Source organism: Sarcophilus harrisii, chromosome 2 (assembly GCF_902635505.1).
Source record: "Sarcophilus harrisii chromosome 2, mSarHar1.11, whole genome shotgun sequence".
Lineage (NCBI taxonomy): Eukaryota > Metazoa > Chordata > Mammalia > Dasyuromorphia > Dasyuridae > Sarcophilus > Sarcophilus harrisii.
The window spans coordinates 206,087,017-206,112,001 of NC_045427.1; the positions used below are offsets into that span (position 1 = coordinate 206,087,017).

At 34.3% G+C, this 24,985-nt stretch overlaps 1 protein-coding gene across 3 annotated transcripts in view; it reads left to right on the forward strand.

Moving 5' to 3' along the window:
- CDH13 (cadherin 13) overlaps positions 1-24,985 on the forward strand; it is a 1,300,132-nt gene that overhangs the window by 611,040 nt on the left and 664,107 nt on the right. For all 3 annotated transcript variants that reach the window (XM_031949184.1, XM_023494633.2, XM_031949183.1), the window contains one exon: positions 22,634-22,786. In XM_031949184.1, the coding sequence (XP_031805044.1) occupies positions 22,634-22,786 (153 nt within the window). The remainder of the gene's footprint in view (positions 1-22,633; positions 22,787-24,985) is intronic.

A 24,985-nucleotide genomic window follows, 5' to 3' on the forward strand; every position in this document is an offset into this window, starting at 1 on the left:
GTAGAAGTCTGGAATTTTATTTCATAGAAGACACTTCAATGATTGTGGATGAATTAATAGATCATGGATAAATGAATGGATTAAGCATGTATATAGTGTCTATACCTACTATATGCCACATATTATCTCTTTAGATCCTCACAACAATCCTGGGAGGTAAATGCTATTATAATCCTCATATTATAGTTGAAAAAACTGAGGAAGAGGTTAAGTGACTTGCCTAAGGTCACATAGTAAATTTCAAAGGTCATAATTGAGCTCAATTCTTCAAGACTCTAGGACCAGCACTCATTTTTGCACCTGCCTCCAATGAATAATGCCTGAAAAATTTAGCAGGCAAAATTGGGGATCAGATGGGGGGGGTAGACTGAAGAAAGAGCAGCCAATAAAATGGAAAGGCTGATAACTTGAACCATGCTGAAGGAAAACAGTTTTTGTCTTTTTTTAAATCCCCTCCCCAATAGTAATGGCTTATGTAATCAGAACTAATTTCTTTCAAGAAAGTTTCATCTCAGTGTCTTTAACTCTTCAAGATAGCTACTAGTAATTATCTATTCTTAGGCAAAATGACTCATTTCCAAATGTGGAATAATGTTTATGAATAGCTTTTGTCCATATTGGTCAATGAAGCACAAAAGATGCTTTCAGTGTATTCAGAGGAAATAAAAGCTAGCCTAATGCAAGAAAAGTGATGGTTTTGTGCTTTTGTTTTTTGTTTATAACATTTTGATTGACTGCTCATTAGTTCATTAAATATTGCATACACATAAACCTCTGGTTATCAAGTATGTCTATATAGAGATAGAAAAATGTTTCTCACTCATCAATCAACAGGTCTGCTTTAGATACCCATGATGTTCATGGCTCCAGGCTGAGTTTTATGTGTGAGCTGTCGAGAGGCAAATCCAGTCTCCTTGGTTTTTAAAACAGTATAAGTCAGAGCATATTTGGTGATTATATAGAGTAATTGAAACATTCGTGCCTTATGTATACAACCTTTGTTCTTCCATCATGTACCAGTGCCAATTAAAGACCAATGAAAGGTTGGAATGTTCCTGAATATCCTACACTGGTCTCCCCCAGGGTCAGATAATTCCACTGCTAATTGGAAAATCTATTTGTCTTTTGGGGGTTAAGGCATTGTAGTAATAGCAGAGCCCATTAAAATAAAAATACTTTTCCTTGGAGGGGCAATACATTAACACTGCATGAACTATTAAAAGCATTTTACTATATGATTATCTATCTATAACTTTAAAAAGCAGAACAAAGGTTGTAAAAGATGGTACAAAAGATTCTTGAATTGGGAGATAGAATTGGAAATGTCTGATACAGTAATAATTTCCAAGGAGTACAAGCAAGATTTAATACCACTGTTTGGGGCATGAGGTGATAAGATCATTAATGTCTCCAAATGGAGCAATGAATAGATTATAAACAATGAAAAAAATTTCATTAAGGATTATAGTTCATAGAATCATATATCTAGAGTTATAGGTAGCTGAGATGTGATCTAGCCCAATTATCTCATTTTATAATAAGGAAGTTGAAACCTAGGAAATGACATCCAATTCAATATAGGTAGGGAGTAGCAGAATTTTCCTACGTTGAAATTTTTTGAGGTCCAGCTTTGCACATATCAATAAGATTTTTGGAGAAAATTTGCCCATGAGTGTTGTGATATGGGAGCCACCTGTGGTGGCTCCTGGAAGTCTAACTGAGACCTGTAAAATGGTTCTCTTCATGTGAGAGGATGATAATACAAGTAGACTGAGAGGCAGTTGCTGTTATCTGACCTCTCCACTGAGAGGCAGTTGCATTGTCTAACCTCTCTCTTGTTCCCTCTGCCTCCAATTTATTTCATTTCATTCCCAGTCCACAAGCAACATCTGTGTCAGTAAAGGCTGCTTTGAAACTCCTTCAGATGTTATGACCACAGCTGTGGAGGCTCTCAGAGAATTGACCTGTCCCTTCACTTAGCCATGATCCTTAACAATTCCCCATTTTTTATTTTAGACACAATTACTTTCCCTCCATAGCAGGGACAGTAAGCTTGTGCATTTGCTGTTATCTGAGTCCACACACTGAGGAATGCAAGCAGCACTATCACCTCTGGATGGTTGTAGGGTGAAATACTATAGCAGGTGTTAATTTTGTGAGATATCATGGAGGCAAACTTTCAAACCAAGAGGACTGAAGTCAGATATTTAAGTCTCTCATCTGTCTCCTGGCTCAACCCTTTGATGTGTTGGCCCATTTAATTACCCTGACTAAAAAAATCTTTCCTTCTCAGTGGGTAACCAAAGGAACTCTGAAAGGATCCTACTCATGAACAGCTCTAGAGTGCTGCTGATTCTTCTTGTAATTCTTGTGCCCCACATTGGGCGCCATATGTTGTAATATGGGAGCCACCAGCCAGTGACTGCTGTAGGTCTAACTCAGATCTGTAGAATGGATCTTTTCATGTCAGTGGATGATGATGGTGATACAAGGAAATTGAGATTGAGAGGCAGTTGCTGTTCTCTGACCTCTCCACTGAAAGACAGTTGTATCATCTGACCTCTCACCTCTTCCCTCTGCCTCCAATTTATTTCTTTCACAGTCCACAGGCAACACCTGTATCAGTAAAGGCTCCTTCAGATGCTATGATCCACAACTGTGGAGGCTCTTGGAGTACTGACTTGTCTCTTCACTTAGGCATGCTTCTTAATACATGAGCCAATACCCAAAGTACCAAATTGCTCTTCAGAATGGTTGAATTAGTATATAACTTTGCTAATATTAAATCAGTATTTTAATTTTCCCACACTTTCAACTTTTACAATATCCTTCTCTGCCTTGTTAGCCTATCTATAATAGCTTAGATAATTTTTAATTTGCATATCTCTTCAATAATGATTAATGAAGCTTTTTTTTTTAAATGACTATAGATTACTTTGATTACTTTCTCTGAAAGCTGCCCATTCACATCCTTTGAACATTAATCAATTGAGGAATAATTACTATTCTATTAATTTGACACAGCTTTCTATTTGAGACATAGTCTTTATCAAAGAAACTCACTGTAATTTTTTTTGACAGTAATGATTGTCAATTATGTATATTCCTCCATTCCATTTCCCCCTTATTTATCCTACTTTCTTTTTTTCCTTTTACCCTGTCCATTCTCAAAAGGTTTTTGCTTTTGAATTTTTCCTCCTTCAGACTTCCCTCCCTTCTATCAGCTCCCCCGCTTCATACCTTTCTCTTCCTACTTACCTATATAGTAAGATAGATTTCTACATCCAAATACATATGTATTTTCCATCTTTGAGTCAATTCCAATGAGAGTGAGGGTCATGTATTTCTTTCCCCACTTCCCTACTTTCTTCTCCTCTCTAAGATCTCTTTCATGTCTCTTTTATGTCACATAATTCATTTTGGGATCTCTTTCAGGAAGTGATCAGTAGGTTCTTTCAATTTCTATTTTTTTCTTCTGGTTCTTAAATATCAAAACAGTTTTCTTTGATAATTTATTGAAATATGATATCTAGGCACTTTTTTGATCATGGCTTTCAAATAGTCCAATAACTGTTAACTTAGCTCTTCTGGATATATTTTTCAGGTAAGTTTTTTTTTTTTTTTTTTTCCCAGTGAGACATTTCACATTTTCTTTTGTGATTTTTTTTCATTCTTTTGATCTTGTTTGATTGTTTAGTGATTTCTCATAAAGTCACTATGTTCCAGTTGCCCAATTCTAACTTTTAATGAATTATTTTCTTCAATGAGCTTTTGAAATTACTTGGGGGGGGGGGGGGAATTCTACTTTTTAAGGAGTTCCCTTCAGTAATTTTTGTATATCTTTTCCCATTTGTCCAATTTTGTTTTTTAAGGAAGTCTTCTCTTTTACCATTTGACCAATTCTATTTTAAGGTATTATTTTCTTCATAATTTGTGCATTTATGTGTGTGTGTGTTCTTCTTTACTAAACTGTCAATTGTTTCATGATTTTCTTGTATCCATTTCTCTTCCCAATTTTTTTGCTACTTTTTAAACTTCATTTAAAAAAAAAAAAAACAACCAAAAAAAAAAAAAAAAACTGTGACACTAATGCATTGTTGGTGGACTTGTTGGACTGATCTAACCATTCTGGAGAGCAATATAGAACTATGGCCAAAGGTCTATCAAAGTGTTCATACCCTTTGCTCTAGTAGAGTTACTACTGGATCATTACTGTAATTACTCATAAAGGAGGGAAAAGGATCTATACATACAAAAATGTTTGTATATTTTTTGTGTTAGCAAAGAACTGGAAAATGAATGGATGTCCATCAATTGGAGAATGGCTGGACAAAGTTGTGGTATATGAAGATAATAGAAAATTATTATTTAATAAAAATTATGAACAAGCTGATTTTAGAAAGACCTAGAAAGATTTACATGAATGTATGCTAAGCAAAACAATCAGAACCAAGAATACATTGTGCACAGTAACGGCAAGAATGTGCAATGATCAACTGTGAAAGGCTTGGTTCTTCTCAGGAATCCAAAGTAGTCCCAATAGATTTTGGACAGAAAATGCCAACTGCATAAAGAAAAAGAATTAAGGAAACTGAATGTAAATCAACATATGCTATGTTCACTTCTTTTTTCTGTTTCTTTTTAATCTCTCCTATAATTTTTCCCTTTGTTCTGATTTTTTCTCTCCCAACATGATTCATAAAGAAATGTATATTGTAAATAAATAATATTATGTATAATATATTATATATTGAATATATAATATATTATGTATAATATAAATGTATATTATAATATAAATAAATTTGCTACAAAAATACAAAAAAAGAAATAAAATCTCTTTTGAGAAGTGTTCTATAGACTTCACCACAGTGCCAAAGGGGCAGACGTTAACAACCCATAGATTAGTTAGAAGCTGACTGTCCAAAACCTTCAAATTGGGGTCACAGGAAGGCGTTCCAGTTATCAGAGCAACTTTGGTAATTCCCTTGAAATGACAATTTGGGTGCAAAGAGAAAGAAGAGAAGTAGCAGTGAAAGCAGCAATAGTAGGAGGAGGAGAAGGAACAATGGGGCAGGGAGACAGCTGGAAGGAACATGGAGGGATAGGGAGGCTGCTGGCACAGAAGACAAATCATCAGAAACTACTTGTTTGGTTGACATTCCCCACCAGTTCTGTGACCCAGGAGAGAAATCGAATAGACCATATAACGATTTCTGGGCTTTGAAGAATACAAGCTGTGGAGGCAGAAGCCTAACTGAGCCACTCCGCGGAGACAGGGACAAAAACAGGTGTACAGTCCACAGCCTGAGGGAGAGTGTAGTTTCATTTACCTCGCTTCTCAATCAGAGTGTGTTGCATGGGAGCTTTTTGAGGCTGGAATATTGTCTTACTCATCTACACGTTCTCATCAGTTTCCTGGTGTTGGCCATTTATAGAGCAGAGTATTCAGTGACTTTTTGCTCAATTTGGCGATTAGGATTGAGAGTAAATGGGGAGGCAAACAGGTAGTAAAAGGAAGAATTAAAGTCCATCTTCCCCCTGGGGAGACCAGCCTTGAGATAGATTTGGCAATGGGTCTGACACCCATGGACATATCTTTCCTTAGGGATGCAAAAGTATAACATGGAAGTAGAAGTGGTTGCATTTGGGGGCCCAGGATTGCAAATGGGCTCTCCTGAAGAGAATAAGAGTGAAAGCATGTCAGGTATAGATTTAAACAAAGCTTCAAAATTGTGTTCTGGAACCTTAGAATCATGGTTTTGGATGGGGAAGACACTTGAGGTCATCTAATCCAAATGGCTCATTTTTTATAGAAAAAAGGAAACTGATTTAATTGAAGATCTCAAAAGTAGCATATATCAGAACCTGCAATTGAAGTCAGAGTTCTCCCTCCCACACTTTGCTGTAGTACCTCCTCTAACAGAAGAGAGTAAATCAGTCCCTTATGAAATCATGCTCAGTGATTGAGGGTATTGTGATGAGGATCTCATTAAATCGTGTCCATAAACCACAATTTCTTCCATATAAAAGGGGGAAAAAAATCTAGGTTTTTTTTTTTGTTGTTGTTGTTTTTTTTTAGAGATTTTTGCTCATGAAGTTTAATGAGCAACAGTTTATAAGCAGTTAATTCAATTACTACTCCCATTTCAGCATCTGTCAGTCAGCTGTGTTTTACTGTTCACCTGGTAAAGTAGGTTTGCATAATTATAAGATGACAGCCAATAAAACATTAATCACTGGCTAGTCACATACAGCATCATCTTACTTTAAATATAGTAGTTCTATCTTACAGGAGGTAGTCTTAGAAAGGATATATGACTGTTTTTCAGTGCTAGGGGGCTATTTTATTGGTTTAAATTGGATTAAGGAGTCACTGGGGCTCAGTTGGCAAGACTTCTGGTGAGTTTGAGAAGTAGATAGATGGGGAGTGAAGTGAAGCATGTCTGAAGGCTGCTTGAAGGAGTGGGCCAGATGAGGAAGTTATCCATCAAGACATTCCAGTCACCTGGACAATTTATACACAGTTGATCTTGTTGACTTCATGGACCCAGCCCTGGCTTTGCAGATGTAGCTTTAGACTCTCACTGCTGGGACAACTGATGAATTGCTAGGAGATGGGCAAACATTCAAGGACAGAATCTATTATTCCCCCAGCTGTTGAGGTGTGTTCTTCCTCCTCTTGCTAGTGTTTTGACAGCTTCAGATGTCCCAAATACCATATATATAGATGCTTTAATGTCTGTCAGAATTTGTACGCTTACTCAAACCACAATTATAAGAGGAGATATCCGGCCTTTATAACTAAGCAGTGTAATTCATCTTTTTCTAAGACACTTAATGCATTAGCCTTTCCTTATAAAGCATTCTAATGTCTTCCATTAAAAGTATTTCAAGCAATATATCATGGGTTTTCAGCAAATGGTCAATCTGAGCTGAGCTCAGATGCTACATATGGGGCATATAAGTTTATGTATATCTACAAAAGGGTTTTTCATCTTAGAAGATTGACTTACATACACCATGGATATATAGAAATTAGGAAACAAAAGATATGTTATCATCATTACCATTATTATCATTTTAAATTTAAAGCACATTTTTGTCCAATCATGTTATCAAATTTTTTATAACTATTATTTCAGAAATCTCTTTCATCTTGAGTGATTCACTCATACTTTTTTCCATGTCTTGTCTCTCTGAATAAACTGTAAAGAATCTCAAACAGATTGTGTTTTAGTGAAAAGGGCATCAAAAACTATCTAGAATGAACAGCTCACTTTAAAGATGAAGAAACTGAGGAACAGGGAGCTGAAGTGACTTTTTTTGTGATCACAGAAGTGATGGCAGAGATATGAAAAGCAAGCTTGGGATTTTCTCACTTTTCTCTGTGTTCCCAGGACTTGACGTGGTTTCTGGTACCTAGGAGGCATTTAATGCTGTTGAGTGACTGATTCTTATTCTAGCAATAAATTTTTTTTGTAGACTTATTCATTTTTGTAGATTTCATGATGCCTTGCATGTAGGCAGCAATCAATAATAAAATTATTGATTTTAATAATCAATAAAATTAGTGAAATTGAATTGTTTTGTGCAAATCTGATTTTAAGACTTAAGGGATTGTTGTTGTTAGGTTGTTTAAATAAGCAATAAATTTAGAGGCTGTGTTCAAATGTGAGTGAATTGAAGGTTAAACTTCTATAAACTTGAGAAGATAGTTGTTGGTGTTTTGTGTAGGAATAGACTATCTAGATACCTTGATTTGTAGAAGAGTTGTTCTTCATAGAGCTCATCTTCCCCTAATGCCCCTCAAGTGAAAATGTTATAGACAGAGTAGAATCTATGTAGTTAAAAAAAAAAAAAAAGACTTTCAGTTACACGTCTAAAAATCACTACTGAATTATGGGACAAAAATAGTGACTATTCTCTAAAATCACTCAAATCTTCAAAAATATGTATGGGTGTGACAATTAAAAAAATGTGTGTGTGGGTAAAAATGAAAAAAATTGGATTAAGAAAAGGGAAGAAAACAAGGTTTTTCTTCATTTTGCCTTTGTGAAACGTATTCTATAGGCACATAAAGAAACAATTGGTCAGAATGATTAAGGTAACTTTTTGATATTTTGAAATGCTATGACAACATGCAATCTTATGCATACCATGTAACACATTTTCTCATCAGTAAACATCAAATAACTATTCAGAAACATACATTTCTCCTGAATGACACTGAAAGAAAATGCAAAATTTAACACTTTAACACTAAATCTGAGATTTTAGTGGCTAATGAAAAAGTCAACTTCTATATTATTATGATTTGTCTTTTCTTAAACCCAGACATGTTATTTCAATGATATGAGAAAATATTAGTATAGAGAGTCTCACCATCAATCCAGACTGGCAACTCACTTGTAATTTACAATCTTAGATAATAGCTTGTAGAGGACATATAGTTAAACAATTTGCCTACAGTTATCTTGCTAGCATCAATAAGTTCATCAATAAGCATTTATTATATACCTATTATGTACAAGGCACTCTGTTATATTCTAGGGATACAGAGCGAAAAACAAAGAAACAACATGAAATAGACCCCTACCCTCAAGGAGATTATATTGTAATATAGCATGTCAGCTACATTATTTGAATCTGTTTCTGGTTTTAAAATTGACCTTCAATTTATCCTGTTATATTACATCTCATTTCTTTGTTGGGAAGTTTAAAATATGAAATTAGAATACTTGCTGTAATCGTATGCTTCCCCCAATTAAGACTTGCCCTCGGGGGTGTTATACTGTACTTAGCTGCGAATTTCATTAAATTTGCAAGAAAAAAATATTGGCACAACCTGATAGGAACACTCTCATTTTTTTGGCCAAGTTAAACTCTACTAGTTTATTCACTGTTTCTCTAACTGAACCATTTTCTTCAAGAGGAGAAAGGAGGAAATGTTTATTATATTAACATTTTGTACTGGAGTCAGAGAATTATGGTTACGGAAGTTGTCATGTCATGAAGATGAATCATCTGGCACAGTTATATACATACAGGCTGTTTCTATTCGGTCCTTCTAAGAAAAGAGAGCATGATTATGGATGATTTGGGAATGTATGTTAGTATGAGGGAGTGTATGGTTCTTGCCCCTTTGGAAGAACTGCAGTGGCTCCAAAATGCATCTCCTGGAAGGAACAGGAAGAATTTGTTTTGGATTCCTTTCCTGGGGAGTAATTGTTTTCCTATAATAACTCACTCAGACCTGCCTTAAATAAGTACTAAGAAGTATCATTAGGAAACCTTATTTCAAATCTTGGCTGTTATCTGTATGAAAATGGGAAAGTCACTTCTTTTTTCTGAACTTCATTTTTCTTTTTAAAAATGGCTTATTTTAGTAGAGTATGTCCCTTGCAGATGCATCTGTGATTGTTTGAAATGACCTGTGTTTTCTTCATATTTTCTCCATGCGTACCAGGCATGAACATAATCTCTGTTGTTTATTTCTGATGTAGGAGGATTGTGTGATGCAGTGTTAGTGGTCCTGTAGAGTTTTATTCTATTCTCATTAGGGTTTTGTTTTGAATTTCTATAGTTGTAGACAGCTTACCTGTAAAGTTGTATTTTACTCTCCAGAGTAGCTTTCTCCCTCTCCCTCCTAGCAATACAATGTGGTTTTGTGTGAAAACTGTTCATCACTTGTCTCTTTACTGATTTCAATACAACTTATCTCCAGTTCAGCAAGAGACTAAAGCCAGAGATGTTAAAAGCTCATATCATATTTTTATTCATACTTTCCTGTATGAACCACTGTTTTTCCCTTGACTTTCCATGAATTATTAGCTCTTTTTATAGGAAAAAAAATCTGGATGTTTTAGCCCAACAGGGGGATATAAGGTTGTTCTGTACAGTACAACTATAAACAACTTCACATGCTCCAGTTCTATAGAGTGGGTATGCTTTCAGTTAGGTTTTGTTTTTTGTTTTCTTTTTTTAGAAAAGGAAATAATGAAACTAGCTGAAATTTGGGGACTTAACCTCCATACTTTAACAATATTAATTCACTACTAATGAGGGACCCATCATTGCCTTCTTTTAATGTTCCCAGGGCTTAGCATAGTGTTTGATACAGAACAAGACAAAATTGGATAGAGCTTTGAATTTGAATCCATGAAGATGTGACTCTTAACTCAGATATTTATTGGCTTCGTATACTGAAACAAATTACTTTTACCTCTCTCAATCTTAGTATCTTGATCTGTAAAATGGAGAAAATTATCCTTCTCTGCCAAATTTGTGTATGTATATGTGAGAATAAGATCCATAAAGTACTTTGTAAATATTAAAGCAGTATATAAATGCTAGCTATTATTAATGAATGCATGTTGACCATGGAGGTCATAAGATTTTCTATTATCATTACTATCTTTCTCTATGAAGTCTTCTATGTTTTGGGCCAGTTGGTTGTTAGCTGTGAGAAGCTGTGCAAATCACTGTATTAGGAACCCATTTTCCTCATTTGTGAAATGAGGGAGTTATATTATCTGATTTGAATGCTCTTTCTAGTTCTGACTTTCAGTGATTTCATGATATCAGAGTAGACATGAAAAAAATTTCTTTTATGTGTCATTTACAATGTAAACAAATTTACAATGCAAATGATGGAGAGAAAAATGAGGAAAAATATCATGCAGGAATATCTATATCCATGTCATTGTTCACCTTCCATCTCATGGGTTGATGCCAATGACAGTGTCATTTTGGGGTAGATGAGAGATATTAGCTATAGTGACTCAATAATCACATTTGCTTCTATGTAGGAACTTAGCTCTCTGGAGTATAAAAGATTCAGATCCTGCATCCCCTTAGGAGAAGTATCCAACCTGGTATTAATATTTTAGAAATACTAGAAGTTGAAAGAATAACCATTATTCATCAGTAGCACCTCCGTGACACTAAAATGAAATAATGGAATTTTTTAAAAGACAGAAAGACTCTAGTTGTAGAACTATAGAAATATTCCTCTCTTGGGGACGCTGCATTCTTCGCTTTTATCTTTTTTTTCTCCTCTTGAGAACATTTTGATTTACTTCTGTGATAAGCTTATAACAGCTATGGAAAGAGAGAGCTGAAATGAGCAGAGCTGGGAGGGAGAAGGGTATGTCACATGAGAAATAGATCCTGGTAAATTCGTTTGGCTCCTAGTCAGAAAGCATCACTGACTGTGTGCATCCATTCTGCTGTGTAATACATTATTGTGCCTGTGTCAGGCAGGAAACTGACCTCCTGACTATCTAGGTTGGTAGGACCTGGAGTAAGGTATCCAACCTTGGAAATATAAATCTTAGCCTGTAAGCTTCTTGAGCATTAGTTTTCTCATCTATAAAAAGAGACAGTTAAACTATATACCCTCTGAGGTCCTTTCTAGTCTTAGATATATATGATTCTGTGATCTCATGAAGCTTTTAAAGGTTAATTTATGGATCAGAAAAAAAGTAACGACTATATAATTTTTGAATATCAGAATCAACCTTGAGCATTTTTACATGATATTTTGGTAGAGGAAATCAGCTATCAGTCCCCAATGCATGAGTTAATTTTTCCTAAGTTGAGTCTCTATATGATCTAGGATGAAATAGGGAAGTTTTACTCAATTATTCACCCAGAGCAACAAAAACTTAGAGAAATAAAATAGTTGCTATGTAAATGACAATTATTCTATGTCAGAGTTTAGAACAGGTACAAAAACAACTGATAGAAACTCAAAAGGTGTGGTAATATCCTGCATATTGGCAGGGTTTTCTTGGATTCTAGTTCAAAAATTATGTATTAAGCAGTGATTATGTGAAGAACATGTTGATGGATGTAAGATAGATTTAGATGACATAAAATTCATAATGTTTATTCTCTTGGAGAGAATATAAAGGACAATAACAATATAAAATAGAACATGAGAAGTATTTAGAATATAAGACTTGAGAGGGACCTTAGATGTTACCGAGTCAACTATTGACCAATGCAGGAATTCCCTGTAAAGCAAACATTAATTTACAAAGATATCGTAAAGAAATAAAAATCTCACAAATATTATATTATTAGATACAGTAAATGATAAGACTTGTTTTGCTTAAATTCATTTTTTCTTTATTTTAAACTCTGTTAAAAGTGTTGGTTCTCTAAGTCATGTTGTTATATTGGAAATAAAGATGATTTAAACCAAAGATGGTAATATATATATATATATATATATATATGCACATATATATGCATCTGATCTATATGGAAATGTAATATAATGGAGATAATATAAAACTATAATATGTATAGAGAGATATAGATGCCATATATGTCTGTATTGATATCTTGATCTAGATATCTAGATATCAATGTATTCCATTCTTTACTGATGAACTCATCCAGATTTTAACTCCTATTAGTAATTATGAGTATTACTAATTCATAAGATTGTAGATTAGCTAACTCCAATTTAAAGTCCTCTACCACTTTCTGGAAGTCTTCAAGCAAAGGCTAATTGATTGATCACTTATTAGTAGATATTATAGTTTTTATCAGGAGTTCTCAAACTATGGCCTGCAGGCCAGATGCAGCAGTTGAGCATGATTATCGCCCTCATCCAGGGCTATGAAGTTTCTTTATTTAAAGGCCCACAAAACAAAGTTTTTGTTTTTACTATAGTCCGGCCCTCCAACAGTCTGAGGGACAGTGAACTGGCTCCTTATTTAAAAAGTTTGAGGACCCCTGGTTTTTATGATGTGGATAGTGCTTGGGTCAGATACCTACTGATATCTTTTTCTACTCTGAGATTGAACAGTTCCAAAGATTTAAATTTTTAGAAAATTATTTTTTATACTGAACTGATTATTTTTTATCCAGGCCTTCTTGAAACTTCAATATAATGGACATTTATTAAGCATTTATTGCATATAAAGTCTCACATCCACAGAGGATGCAAATATGAAATAAGACATGGCCCCAGGGCTAATAAGAGCTTGAATTTGTCAAAGTATGACATGCATACAGATACACAGACAGTATGATATAGAATACCATAACTGCCCAAGAGGTTAAATGAAAGATTTAACCAAAGTTAAAAGATTTCCCTTCCTAAATGTGTGTGTGTGTGTGTGTGTGTGTGTATGTGTGTGTGTGTGTATTAAGCATGGAAAAGTGATTGTAATGATTCAAATGATCCCACCACTAATGAAGATCATAACGCCTGCTCATCCTCTGTAGCTTTAGGCTATGTCCTTCAATAAGTTTGAATAAGTCATTCAATAAGGATCCCATTCCTTGTGCTGAGGTCTTGATTTCTTTGGATATTGCAAGGATGCCAAGTAAAGCAAGGGGCTTTTCACTGTTATCCAGAAAGATCAATCTATGTTTGTCATATGTGCACTTCATTGATGACATTCCTTACTCATTTTTAAATTACTTTATGTTGCAACATAAATGAAGAAATACATATGAATTTGCTTATCTTTATGTCAACTATATTGCCAATGTGCTAATGACAGAAAGAGGAAGAGGAGGAGAAAAGAGGAAGGTGAAAAAGTAGCAGCAGCATCTTTAATTTCCTAAGTTTAAAATTTTGGTATTCTCATTCCAAGTGGTTGAAATTGTGTTTATGATGGAAATCTCTGGCATATTTGCACATACTGCTTTTTGGGTTGATCTTGTTCAATTAAAGAATAATACAAGAACTGATACACTAACCTAATCCCCTGAAGTTTTGATCAAAGCAATAAATAAGCCAAAGGACAGCTCTGATTTTTCCAAGGACCACTGGAAACCTGTATGTTCTCTCCAATAACAAGGAGGCCCAGATCCAGCTGTATAAGGCTGGATCTCACCCTACTTTGCCTTAACTATGTGTTAGACATGGGCATAAATATTTGGTTTCATATTAAGATTGAAACTATACCATGAAATTGATAGAAACAAAATGAGCGTAGTAACTGGAGAGTTTGGCAAGGAACTTACAGAAAAGACATAGATATTTTAACAGTTTCCAAGGGCATGATTAATTGATTATCTTTTTAGATGAAATTATTGATGCAAAAAATCCAAATTATACCATTATTCTGCCAAAGCCACATGGAGTATCAAATTTAGGCATGTTAAACATATCATTGCAAGTTATTTGATAGAAAGGTAATATGTGGGAAAAAAACACACATGCACAATCTCACTGATCTTTGCTTAAATCAAAGGTTCTAAGGTCAATTTCTAACTCTAATCCTTGCTAGTCACACAACAAGATCATTGATTAAAAGCTGGAGGTAGAAAAATAGGTAAAGAAGGAGTACAACCAAATTTCTTCTATGACACAAATATGGTACTGATACCTAAATCAGGAAGAACCAAAACAGAAAGAAAATTGCAAACCAATTTTCGTAATGAATATTGATTCAAAATTTTAAAATAAAATATTAGCAAAGAGATTACAGAAATTTATCATCAGGATAATCCACTATGACTAAATTGGATTTATACCAGGATTTCAGGGCTGGTTCAATTTCAGGAAAAATATTACCATAATCAGCTGTATCAAAAACAAAAGCAACATAAATCATATAATAATCTCAATAGATGCAGATAAAGCTTTTGGTGAAATATAACACCCATTGCTATTTAAAAAACTAGAGAGTACAGGGATAAAGGGAGCTTTCCTTAAAAAATATAAGCAATATTTATCTAAAATTTGCAGTATTAGTTGTGATGGAGAGAAGCTGATTGCATTCCCAATAAAATCAGGAGTGAAATAAGGATGTCCATTATCATCAATGTTATTCAACACTGTACTAGAAATGTTGGCTTTAGCAATAAGAAAAGGAAAAGAAATTAAAGAAATTAGAATAGTCAATGAGGAAATAAAACTATCACTCTTTGCAGATGATATCATGATATAGTTAAGAGAATCTTATAAAATCATCCAAAAACCTACTGGAAACAAATCACAGCTTTAACAAAGTTGTAGGATATAAAATACACCCACACAAATTATCAACAATAAAATTCTATATATTCTATATATTACTGACAAACCCCATCAACAAGAGATAGAAAGAGAAATTCCACTTAAAATTACTGCAGATAAGATGAAATACTGACAAGATGAATCCAAGAATGATATGACCATAATTATAAAATGCTTCTCATACAAATAAAGTCAGATCTAAACAATAGGAAAAATGACAATTGTTTATGGCTAGGCCAAGCTAATATAATAAAAATGACAATTCTGTCTAAATTGGTCTATTTACTCAGTGCCATACCAATAAAACTGCCAAAAGATTATTTTATAGAACTAGAAAAAAATAATAACACAATTCATCTGGATGAACAAAAGGTCAAGTTTATCAAGGGAATTAATGAAAAAAATACAAAAGATTGTGGCTTAGCAGTATCAAACTTAAAACTATATTATAATCAGCAGTCATCAAAACCATTTGGTACTGGCTAAGAAATAGCATGGTGTATCAGTGGAATAGATTAGATATACATGATACAATAATCAAAGCCTATAGTAATCAAATATTTGATGAGAATTAACTATTTGACAAAAATGACTGGGAAAACTGAAAAATAATATTTCAGAAACTCAGCATATCATCTCAAACCACATACCAAAATAAGGTCAAAGTGGATACATGATTTGGGCATAAAGGATAGTATCATAAACTCTCTTAGGAGAACAAGGGATAATTTATCTATCAGATCTTTGGAGAAAGGAGGAATTTATGACTAAAGAAAAACTAGAGGAGATTATGAAAGGCAAAGTGGACATTTTGATTTGTATAATTACATAAATTAAAAAGTTTTTGCACAAACAAAATCAATAGAAACAGGATTAAAAAGGAAGTACAAAGCTGTTTAAAAAATCTTCATAGCCAGTATTTTTAATAAAGGTCTCATTTCTAAAATATATAAAGAACTGTGTCAAATTTATAAGAATACAAGTCATTCTCCCATTGATGAATGGTCAAAAGATATGAACAGATAATTTTAATTTGATGAAATTAAAGCCATCTATAATCATATAGAAAAATGTTCTACATCACTATAAATCAGTGTAACACAAATTAAAACAATTCTGAGATACCACCTCACATCTCTCACAATGGCTAAGATGACAGGAAAAATTAATGATAGGATGTGGGAAAACTGGTAAACTAATGCATTGTTGGTTGAGTTGTGAAATGATCCAACAATTATGGAAAGCAATCTGGAACTATGCAAACTATATAGACTATTTGCTAGCTAGAGTTGGTATGGTATAGATAAAACAAAATTCTGTCACAAAACTTGTTTATCAGTTTCTCCTGCATTCTTTTTCTTTAGGGTTTTGTGACAAAATTCTGTCTCTATGTCATACCAACTCTCTAGCTAGCAAATAGTCTATATAGGCTCCCCATGTTCTGTCCTGGGTCATCTTCTATTTTCCTTCTTTTACCTTTTTTTGGAGTGGAGTTCGTGACAAGGACCTCCTCCCTATTTACAGTCTGATGAAACCTAGAAATCCCTTTATGTAAATATATTTTAAATGAATAAAGCTAAATACATAAGATTACAATGAGAACCAATTATATTAAAACAAAATAATAATGAAAATTATTAGTTTTTATTTATATAGTGTTTACTATGTATCAGACAGACACCATGCTAAGTCCTTTACAAAAACTTGCCTGTTTTATGGTCGAAGCAAATGAGGCATGTAGAAGGTTAAATTATTTGTATGAGATTACACAGTTAAGTACATGAGGGGGTATTTGAACTCAGATCTTTGTGATTCCAAGCAAAGCATTCTAGTCACTAAGCTACCTATCTACTACATAGATGTCTAGTTTAATAATCCCTGTGCCGTACTCTCTTACTGATAATCTCATCAGCTCTCATGAGTACAATTATCATTTCTATGCAAATGATATGCCTAACTTATTTTAATAGCCTTCCAATTGGTCTCCTTGACTTGTTTCTCCCCACTCCAATTACCAGCACTAAACTGCCAAAATGATTTTCCTAAAGTCCATGTCACTTAAATTCTATTCAATAAACTCTAGTGGCTCCCTATTATCTCTAGAACTCGATAGAAAATCAGCTGTTTGACTTTTAAAGCTCTTCATACTTTGATCCCTTCCTGTGTCTAACCTTTTAATGCTTTTTTTCACTTCTCCCCCTCTTCCACATATTTTATGATCTCTGTCAAAATAGGAAATCAGGTTACATTGTTGGCTCAGTTTAAATGTAGAATGCCTTAAAATATGCAAGTATCATGTAACTAGAGAGGCCAAATGAAATCACTGAGAGAGTCTACCATGTGTCATATATATATTCTGTAATCATGGCCTTTTAAGCTTATCATTGTGACCCAAGTCAACTTTTTTAGCTATCAATTGTTGAACCAATAATGAGGAAGCTCCCCCTTCGGAAAGCTTGTTCAGTGATGAAATCACAGATTTTTGGTTTTGGGTGATATTTTTATGTCTAGTTATATCTCTTTTGCTTTGGACTTGAGCAATTGAAATTTTGTTTCCATATATAGTACTTGTTGTTTATTTCTATTAATTTTTAATTGATCCCATTGTACTAGCTGCCATGAAGTTCTTTAAATCCTGAATCTCTAATTCAACATATTAGTTGTTTCTTCCAGCTTTATGCCTTTCACAAATTCACTAAGTATGACTTCTGTGCCCTCAACCAAGGAATAGAGGAAAATAATCATAGCAGTAAAGGTGATTTTTTGAGATTTCTGAGCCAGAAAAGTAAGGAAACCAAGAAACCTCCAAGAAGTTAGAGTAGATGTATGAAAGATCATAGATAACGGAAATTATAAGAAAGCCCCTCCTCTCAATCTCAATCTTTGACCTCCTCAGACACAACTGAAAATTATCAATGTTATTAAATTATGATGTTTTGTCTTTACTGCCTGGTCAGTACTGTAGAGAGGTGAAGTCCTTTCCCACAAGTGATAAAACAAGTGACTTCTGGGATTTGCATATCTGAGCTAGTTGGCCCCTAGTTTTCCTTATCATTAGCTTTCTTTCTCCTTTAAACTAAAAATGAAAAAAAAAAAAAAAAAAACAACCCCACAGTGAACAGTGGTATTGAATAACACAGAATAATGGGAAAGAGGCTCTAATTGTGAAAGCCTGCTATGTGATATAATAAGAGTTAGCAGCTAACACATTAGCAGATATTCACACCTCAGCACACTGCTGGATTTATTCTGGCAAAAAGCAATGTCTGAGTTTTCTTATATTCTGTTATATTAAAGAAGGGAAAAAAAAAGAAAAAAGGTCACCCGCCTCCCTATGAGGGCAGCCCAGCAGCCTCCTGGAAATTTTAGGGAGTTTAACACAGTATAATGGAGGTCATTTGGAAACTGATTTGCTTCACATGGTAGGATTTGGATGAATGACTGAGGGCTAGTTTGTTGTTTTATAGGCATTTCACAAATCTTACCCCTCTCTGATCCCATCAGATCTACTCAGCTAAGCAAGTGCAGTCTGGCTAGTCCCTGAGACCCCTTCTGGGAACACAGAGGTGATATAGAAAACAGTTAGTGATTGAAGAGAACTCTCTTCTCTCAGGGTCTTAGTTTAACTCAGAATCAATTCTGTCATTTAGGGAGCTCTGAACAAGTGTTATTCTTCCTAGAAAATATTGGCCAAAGCAGTTTTCATGGGCCCTGTCTACCTTTTCCTCTGAAAAACACTTACCTTGTAAGGACCTCACTATTCAACATTCATTCTCCTTTGGGCCTAGTTAAGATGTTTGTTTAGGACTATAGAACAAATTTGTTTATGTTGTCATCATATCATAGCTATTAGGAAAGAAAGAGGAAGTCCTTCAGGAAAGAGTGTGTAGTGTAAAGAATTCTGGGTTTGAAGTCAGTAGGTCAGGATTTTAATCTGGATTTTGCCTCTCTCCCTCTGTGATTTAGGGCAAGTCCTTTAGTTTCCTCATACATAAAACAAGAAGGTAGAATTAGATTAAAAGAACTCCAAAGTTTCTTCCAATTCTATATTAAGGACATCATGATCCTATGCATGTCTCAGACACTGTGCTAACTGCTAGAAATATGAAGATTAAAAATGAAAATCTCTGGCCTCAGGGAACTTCCATTCAGAGAATCAAAAAAAAAAAAAAAATAGTAGCATAAGGGAAATTAGAAATCACATAGCCAGATAGTCAAATCAAATCTTTTTAAACATAGGATGAAACTGTGACTCAGGGAGAGAGAGTTGTCCAAGATGAAATAGGTGCTAAGTAAGGAAGCTAGGATTGAAAAATAAGTTTCTGACTATAATCTAGTACTGAAGACTGGTTGCATTTTTAGTTACAATCCCATGCAATTTCTAGCATATTTAACTCTTATATATCCTGCTGAACGTGAAGTGAATGGAAAAGCCTGCTCAGGAAACAAATATATTCTCTCCCCCCTTGCCCAGTTTCACACAAGCATAATTTCTCTTGATGCTATGGATGTAGTCACTTTTGGGGACAGCTAAGTGATGCCATAGTGCACTTAGTAGTAGACATGGAGTCAGAAAGATTCTTCTGTATTCAAATCTTATCTCAAGCCTTTATGAGTTGTGTGATCCTGTGCAAGTCACTGAGCTCCCATTGCCTCAGTTTCCTTATCTGTAAAATGAGGAGATATAAAATGTAAAAGAAGGAAATGGCAAATCATCTAGCATTTTTGCCAAGAAAACTCCAAAGAGGATCATGAAGAATTTTACTACTGCAACTTTTAAACAACAAGAAGTTGACCAAATAAATAGGAGGTAGGTGAGATAGAGAATAGAGAATTATTACTCTGATTATTCAGCAAAGTCTTATCTTTGAGATTAGGGGATTTTATGACAATCCACTCTCTATCTGCAGTTAAATGAACAGATATCTGAAAAGGAGAAGAAATCCAGAATGCAATCATCAGGGATTGTTATAAGATACTTCATTAAACTGGATTTGACAGAGTATATAACTCAATCACTTAATTTTACAGATGGAGAAACTGATATCTGATATGGAAAGGGATGTCAAGGTTATCCAGCAAAGACACAAAACACAAAGCCTTAATGACTTTTTCTTAGCCTTCTAAATTCTAAGAGTGCATTTTCCCCAAAACAAATAAGATTATAAACAATGTTTAGACTGCTAGCTAGTTTACATCCTCATGTTTATACTATATATTTCAGCTACATTTTATGTTGGGTTTCCATGGGCCTGCTGAGGAACCACCATTTATAACCTTGTTTCCATGGAGAAATGTGTTCTAAGTTCTAAACACAAGACATAAAAACAAACTTTTACAACATAATCTGTACATATTGGCTATGTTGTACATTTCCATATTCCAACTGACAGCCCATAGGACTTGTTATTCTATTGATCTGCTTAAAATAAATGCTTTTGAAATATAGAGGCATCCTCTAGTGCCTGCCCATGAAATACTCATTTATAGTGATCCCTGCCACCACTATGACAATAAAAAGTGTGACTATGTGGTATTTACATTATCTGATGAACATAACTATGTGCCATCTTCATCCTCTAAGGGCAGAGCCTAGTGGAGCCATAGCCAATCCCTTATTACTTCCTTTCATTCTATAATTATGGAGCAATAGTCCTTAAACTCCCTCTATCCCTCCATACTCTGAAGGTTTTATAGGGAAGGCACTGCTTGTTTTTTTAAGCATAGGATTTGGTCATCATACATACTTAGGGAATGTGAATTGCAGTCCTTTCATTATTGGGATCTATATGTTTAAGTGGAAAGACTGAAATAGAGAAACAAAATGTCTCCAAAAGAATAGTTTTAGCAAATATCCAAATTCTAAAATTCAAGGCATGTCAATGGAAGAATAGGACTCTCTATAAATTGGACCACCTCATAAGAAGAGTTGACAGGTCAGATGGGAACCATATAAAAATCAGAGTAAAAAATAGATAGAGCTGCTTTTCCTTACTCATTCCTACCTGCTCAGACTAAAAGTTGTTTGACTACTTAACTGATTCTGCATTCTTATTTGGTCATTTAAAAATCTCGCTACAAACAGCCAGGAAAACTTAAAAGGTATTATTTCATAGACTCAAAACTCTACTTCTTTCTCTGAATTCCAAAAGCAAAGAACTAAAGCAACGTTCTTAGGACTGCCAGAGAACATTCTTATATGGTGGCTCAGGAGGGGTAGGAAGAAGCCAAGATCAGACTGCTTTCCAATTCCTGAAAGTTTCAGTGTGAATTATAACTAGGCTGTGGAGAGTTCAATTAAGCTAAACAGTGATTTAAAAAGTTTTAATTAGAAAGCTTGCGTTTCTGCCCAATGCAATTCCATTTTTTTAAAATCTTGCTTCAAATGACATTTTTTCTTAATATTAGGTACATCTCTGTCTCCTAAAGGCCTTCTCTAATGTCTTGTCATAGTATGAAAGTAACTATGGGATCTCAAAGACCAGGCCTAAAAATTAAATCTTTGCTAAATATATAAGTAGATGTGTGGTGGGGGAGAAAGATAATAAATAATTTTAGTACGGGCTTAGTGATGAACACTATGAGGATAAGGACCAAAGTAGCTAATTTGGTAGGTAGCTATAGAGCTACTTTTCAGCCATAACATTGACTATCTCGTAAGTATGTAGAGTTGGATCTGTATCAATAAGAGTGTGTATCTATGCCAATAAAATTACTCATCCTTAGTGTTTTAAAGTAAATCTATTATGTATACACAGGAAATGAATACTTAATCTCTATTACTTTATTAGATAGACTTTATGATTATATATGTTTCTCAAAGGAAGTCTATTTGGATTCTTGAGATAATTTATATTTTGGCCATTCCTTTGTCTTTGGCAATAAAGGCATAATTATAATTCCTGGGCAGAAATTCTATGAAATATTTGAAATAGTCTGTTGCATTTGAGGGCTACTGTAGTTCTCTTGAAGAATTCCTCATAGTTTCTTGATTTGTATCTATTTCTGTTTGAATAAATAATATAAAATTATTTATTGTGCATTTATCATATATCAAACAGTGTATTACACATTGAGAATACAAATATTAAAAAATGAGAGCATTATTGATTTCAAGAAGCTTATGCTTTAATAGGAGGACACAACACATATAGAGAGAGAAGTGGTGGCTAGGGAAAGGAGTTTTGCTCTGCAGAATGATAAACATGGTTGCTTTATCTATATAGCTAGTAAATATTTTTGCAGAAAGAGTGATGTTATTGACTTGATCTGTGTGTACAAATCAAGAGATGAGAAGCAGGAGAAAAAGGAGTGTATGTATATAAGTATAGCAGGTCAGATGGCTAGGGTCTCATATTTATCCAGTGGTCTAGATCTATTTAGTAGTCTACATAAATTTATATTCATTTAGTCAACCAAAACAGAATACTTGGGACTGGAGATTAGCTTCATGTCATACTGGACATTTAAATCTAATGTAATTATGTTAAGTTCTTGTCTAACCATATTCTGCATTACAGGTGTACAATCTGAATTAAGCAACTATTATTTATTGGCTTAAAACTGGGGTGTGAAATTAGTTTGCAGTTGTAGTTCATAATTAAATTAAATTATTATTATTATTTTTTTGCTTTTGTGACACAGGTTGTGGATAATGATCGACCAGAAGGGTCCAAATTCCGACTTAGTGGAAAAGGTGTGGATCAAGAACCAAAAGGCATTTTCAGAATCAACGAAAATACCGGGAGTGTCTCAGTGATGAGGACCTTGGATAGAGAAACAATGGCTACTTACCAGGTAAGTTCCATGTGTTGTTAGTTGTTAGTTTTTTGTTGTTATTGAGTTTGGGTTTTGTTTTTTTTTTTTTTTGGTAGTTGGCTTTGTGTTTTTAATTTTCTTATTCTTCACCAAAGCTATTGGTCTAGGATGTCTCTTCCTGAAACGTGTTTTGTATGGTGACATATGTTCTGTTTTCCACTGCTCCTATGACCTACGGCTCACATGTTTAAATATAGGTTAGGAATCAGAGTAGCCTTAGTATCCACATGAAAAATTTAATCAACGATAGACTCAGATTACAAATGTTCTATTTCATGATTTCTTTGATTCATCCAAGATGACTTTACTCCTTTCTTATTCCTTATTTTGACAGTAGAGTTATTATGAGTTCCTCCAATCACTGTCATAAAACCCAATTAGTTTGTATTGATGTTAATGCTTTTCCTGTAAGGATGTGTTGAGGCTGTGTCCCTTTCACCTATGAAGACTAATCTAAATCAACATCTACCTTTGAAGTGGCGTGTAACATTCACTTCAGTGTATCTCTATTGTTCAAATGATGGTCAATAGAGGGACAGAGACCTGCAATAGAAGTGGTTGTATTGGTGGTTGAGGTTCTGCTAGGAGTTAGGCAGGTGCTTTAGGCTGAGACATATGCCATGCTGTGATTATCCAATAAGATTCCGGCATTGTTTGGCATACCTTCTTCCCCTCAGAAACTTTGCTAAAGAGGTCTCTTCCAAGTGCTTCAGTTTGTTTATATCGAAATGATGGACAGAAAACATTTTGGTACATGAGACAGATTGATCTCTGTCTGACATATGTAGAAAACAAAATGTGAGGACAATCAGAAACATATTTTCAGTCTAACTAAAACTGGTGGGAGCCCAGAGTGAGCTTGAATCTGTAAATTCTGAGCTCCAATAAAAGAAACCATCATGGAACCACTTTCTTTAATTCAGCTTTTCTTTCCACATAGTTCTAATTTTTTAAACAATTGCTTTATTAAGTTGGCTCTTATTACTTTGTAACTGGGTACTAAGGATAAAAGAACTAGGTCATTACTATTATTATTATTGGACAAAACAGTATTTATCTTTAATTATCTTCCCAATACCATCAGAGTTTTGGTAGTTATCCCTACTTTCCTGGATTTGGTTTCTTTAATAAATCTCTTATTATCTCTTACACAGACAATAAGATAATATATTTAGAAATGAAAGACAAATTCAAAATCATATAGTCTAGTCTTCTCATTTTTTTAGAGATCAGGAAAATGAGGCTCACAAAAGGTAAGTTACTTACTCAAGAAATAGCAAACCACTCTGGGTACCTTTGCCAAAAAAGCCTATGGACAACATGGTCTATAGGGTCATATATATATAGGGTCAACATGGCTGAACAACAAATTAATTTTATCAAATTCTTTCACGTGTAGTATTTTATTTGATCATGGAAAGTGAGAGTAGAGTTATCTAAGCTGGCAATTATTTGCAGAAGCTATAAAGAAGCTGATGTTTCTGAGAATATCAACTGTTGGGCAAACCATGGGTAAAAGCCAAGAAGGCTGTTTTGGATTTTCATTGTCTGGTGGAAAGATTTGAAGTGGTGGTTAAATTAAAGATCTGGGACCTCATTTTAAAATTAGTCAGATATTATTATTGAGTCATATGGATTTACTGAGCAGATGTGAGTGGTAATAGTCTAATATCAAGGGGTCTTAATGCTCTGAATTTTCTGACACCATGAAAAGTATTTTCTTTTCATAGCTATCCAGTGAATTTCCCTTGATTTTCCAGTCAAATTCTGAAGCAAACTCCTAATTTTTACAATTTATGAAAGTTAGAAAAGTAGTGTTGTTTTTTTTAATTGCTGTTGGAAAACACATTAAGATTCATGCCTTTCAAAAGAAGACCAGAAGTAGAATGGCAGGGGACTGATCTAAGCCTTAGGTTACTTCTTCTCTCATCTGAATTCCTGGAGTGCTAAGACCTACCTCAGGCAAGAATGGTCATGGCTGAATTCCTGGATTTCCTGGCTCTGGCCTGGCTCCTGATCATTCTATCCCTTGCTGCCCTACTTCCTTAGTCTGGAAGTACTAGTGAATCTCTTTTAATTGGTTCTCTTTTCGTGCGAGAAAAATGGAATTCCTATTAGCTTTTCATGTTTATTTAAAAACAGATCTGTTGAACCCAGGGAATTCTGTTTTATTTCAGA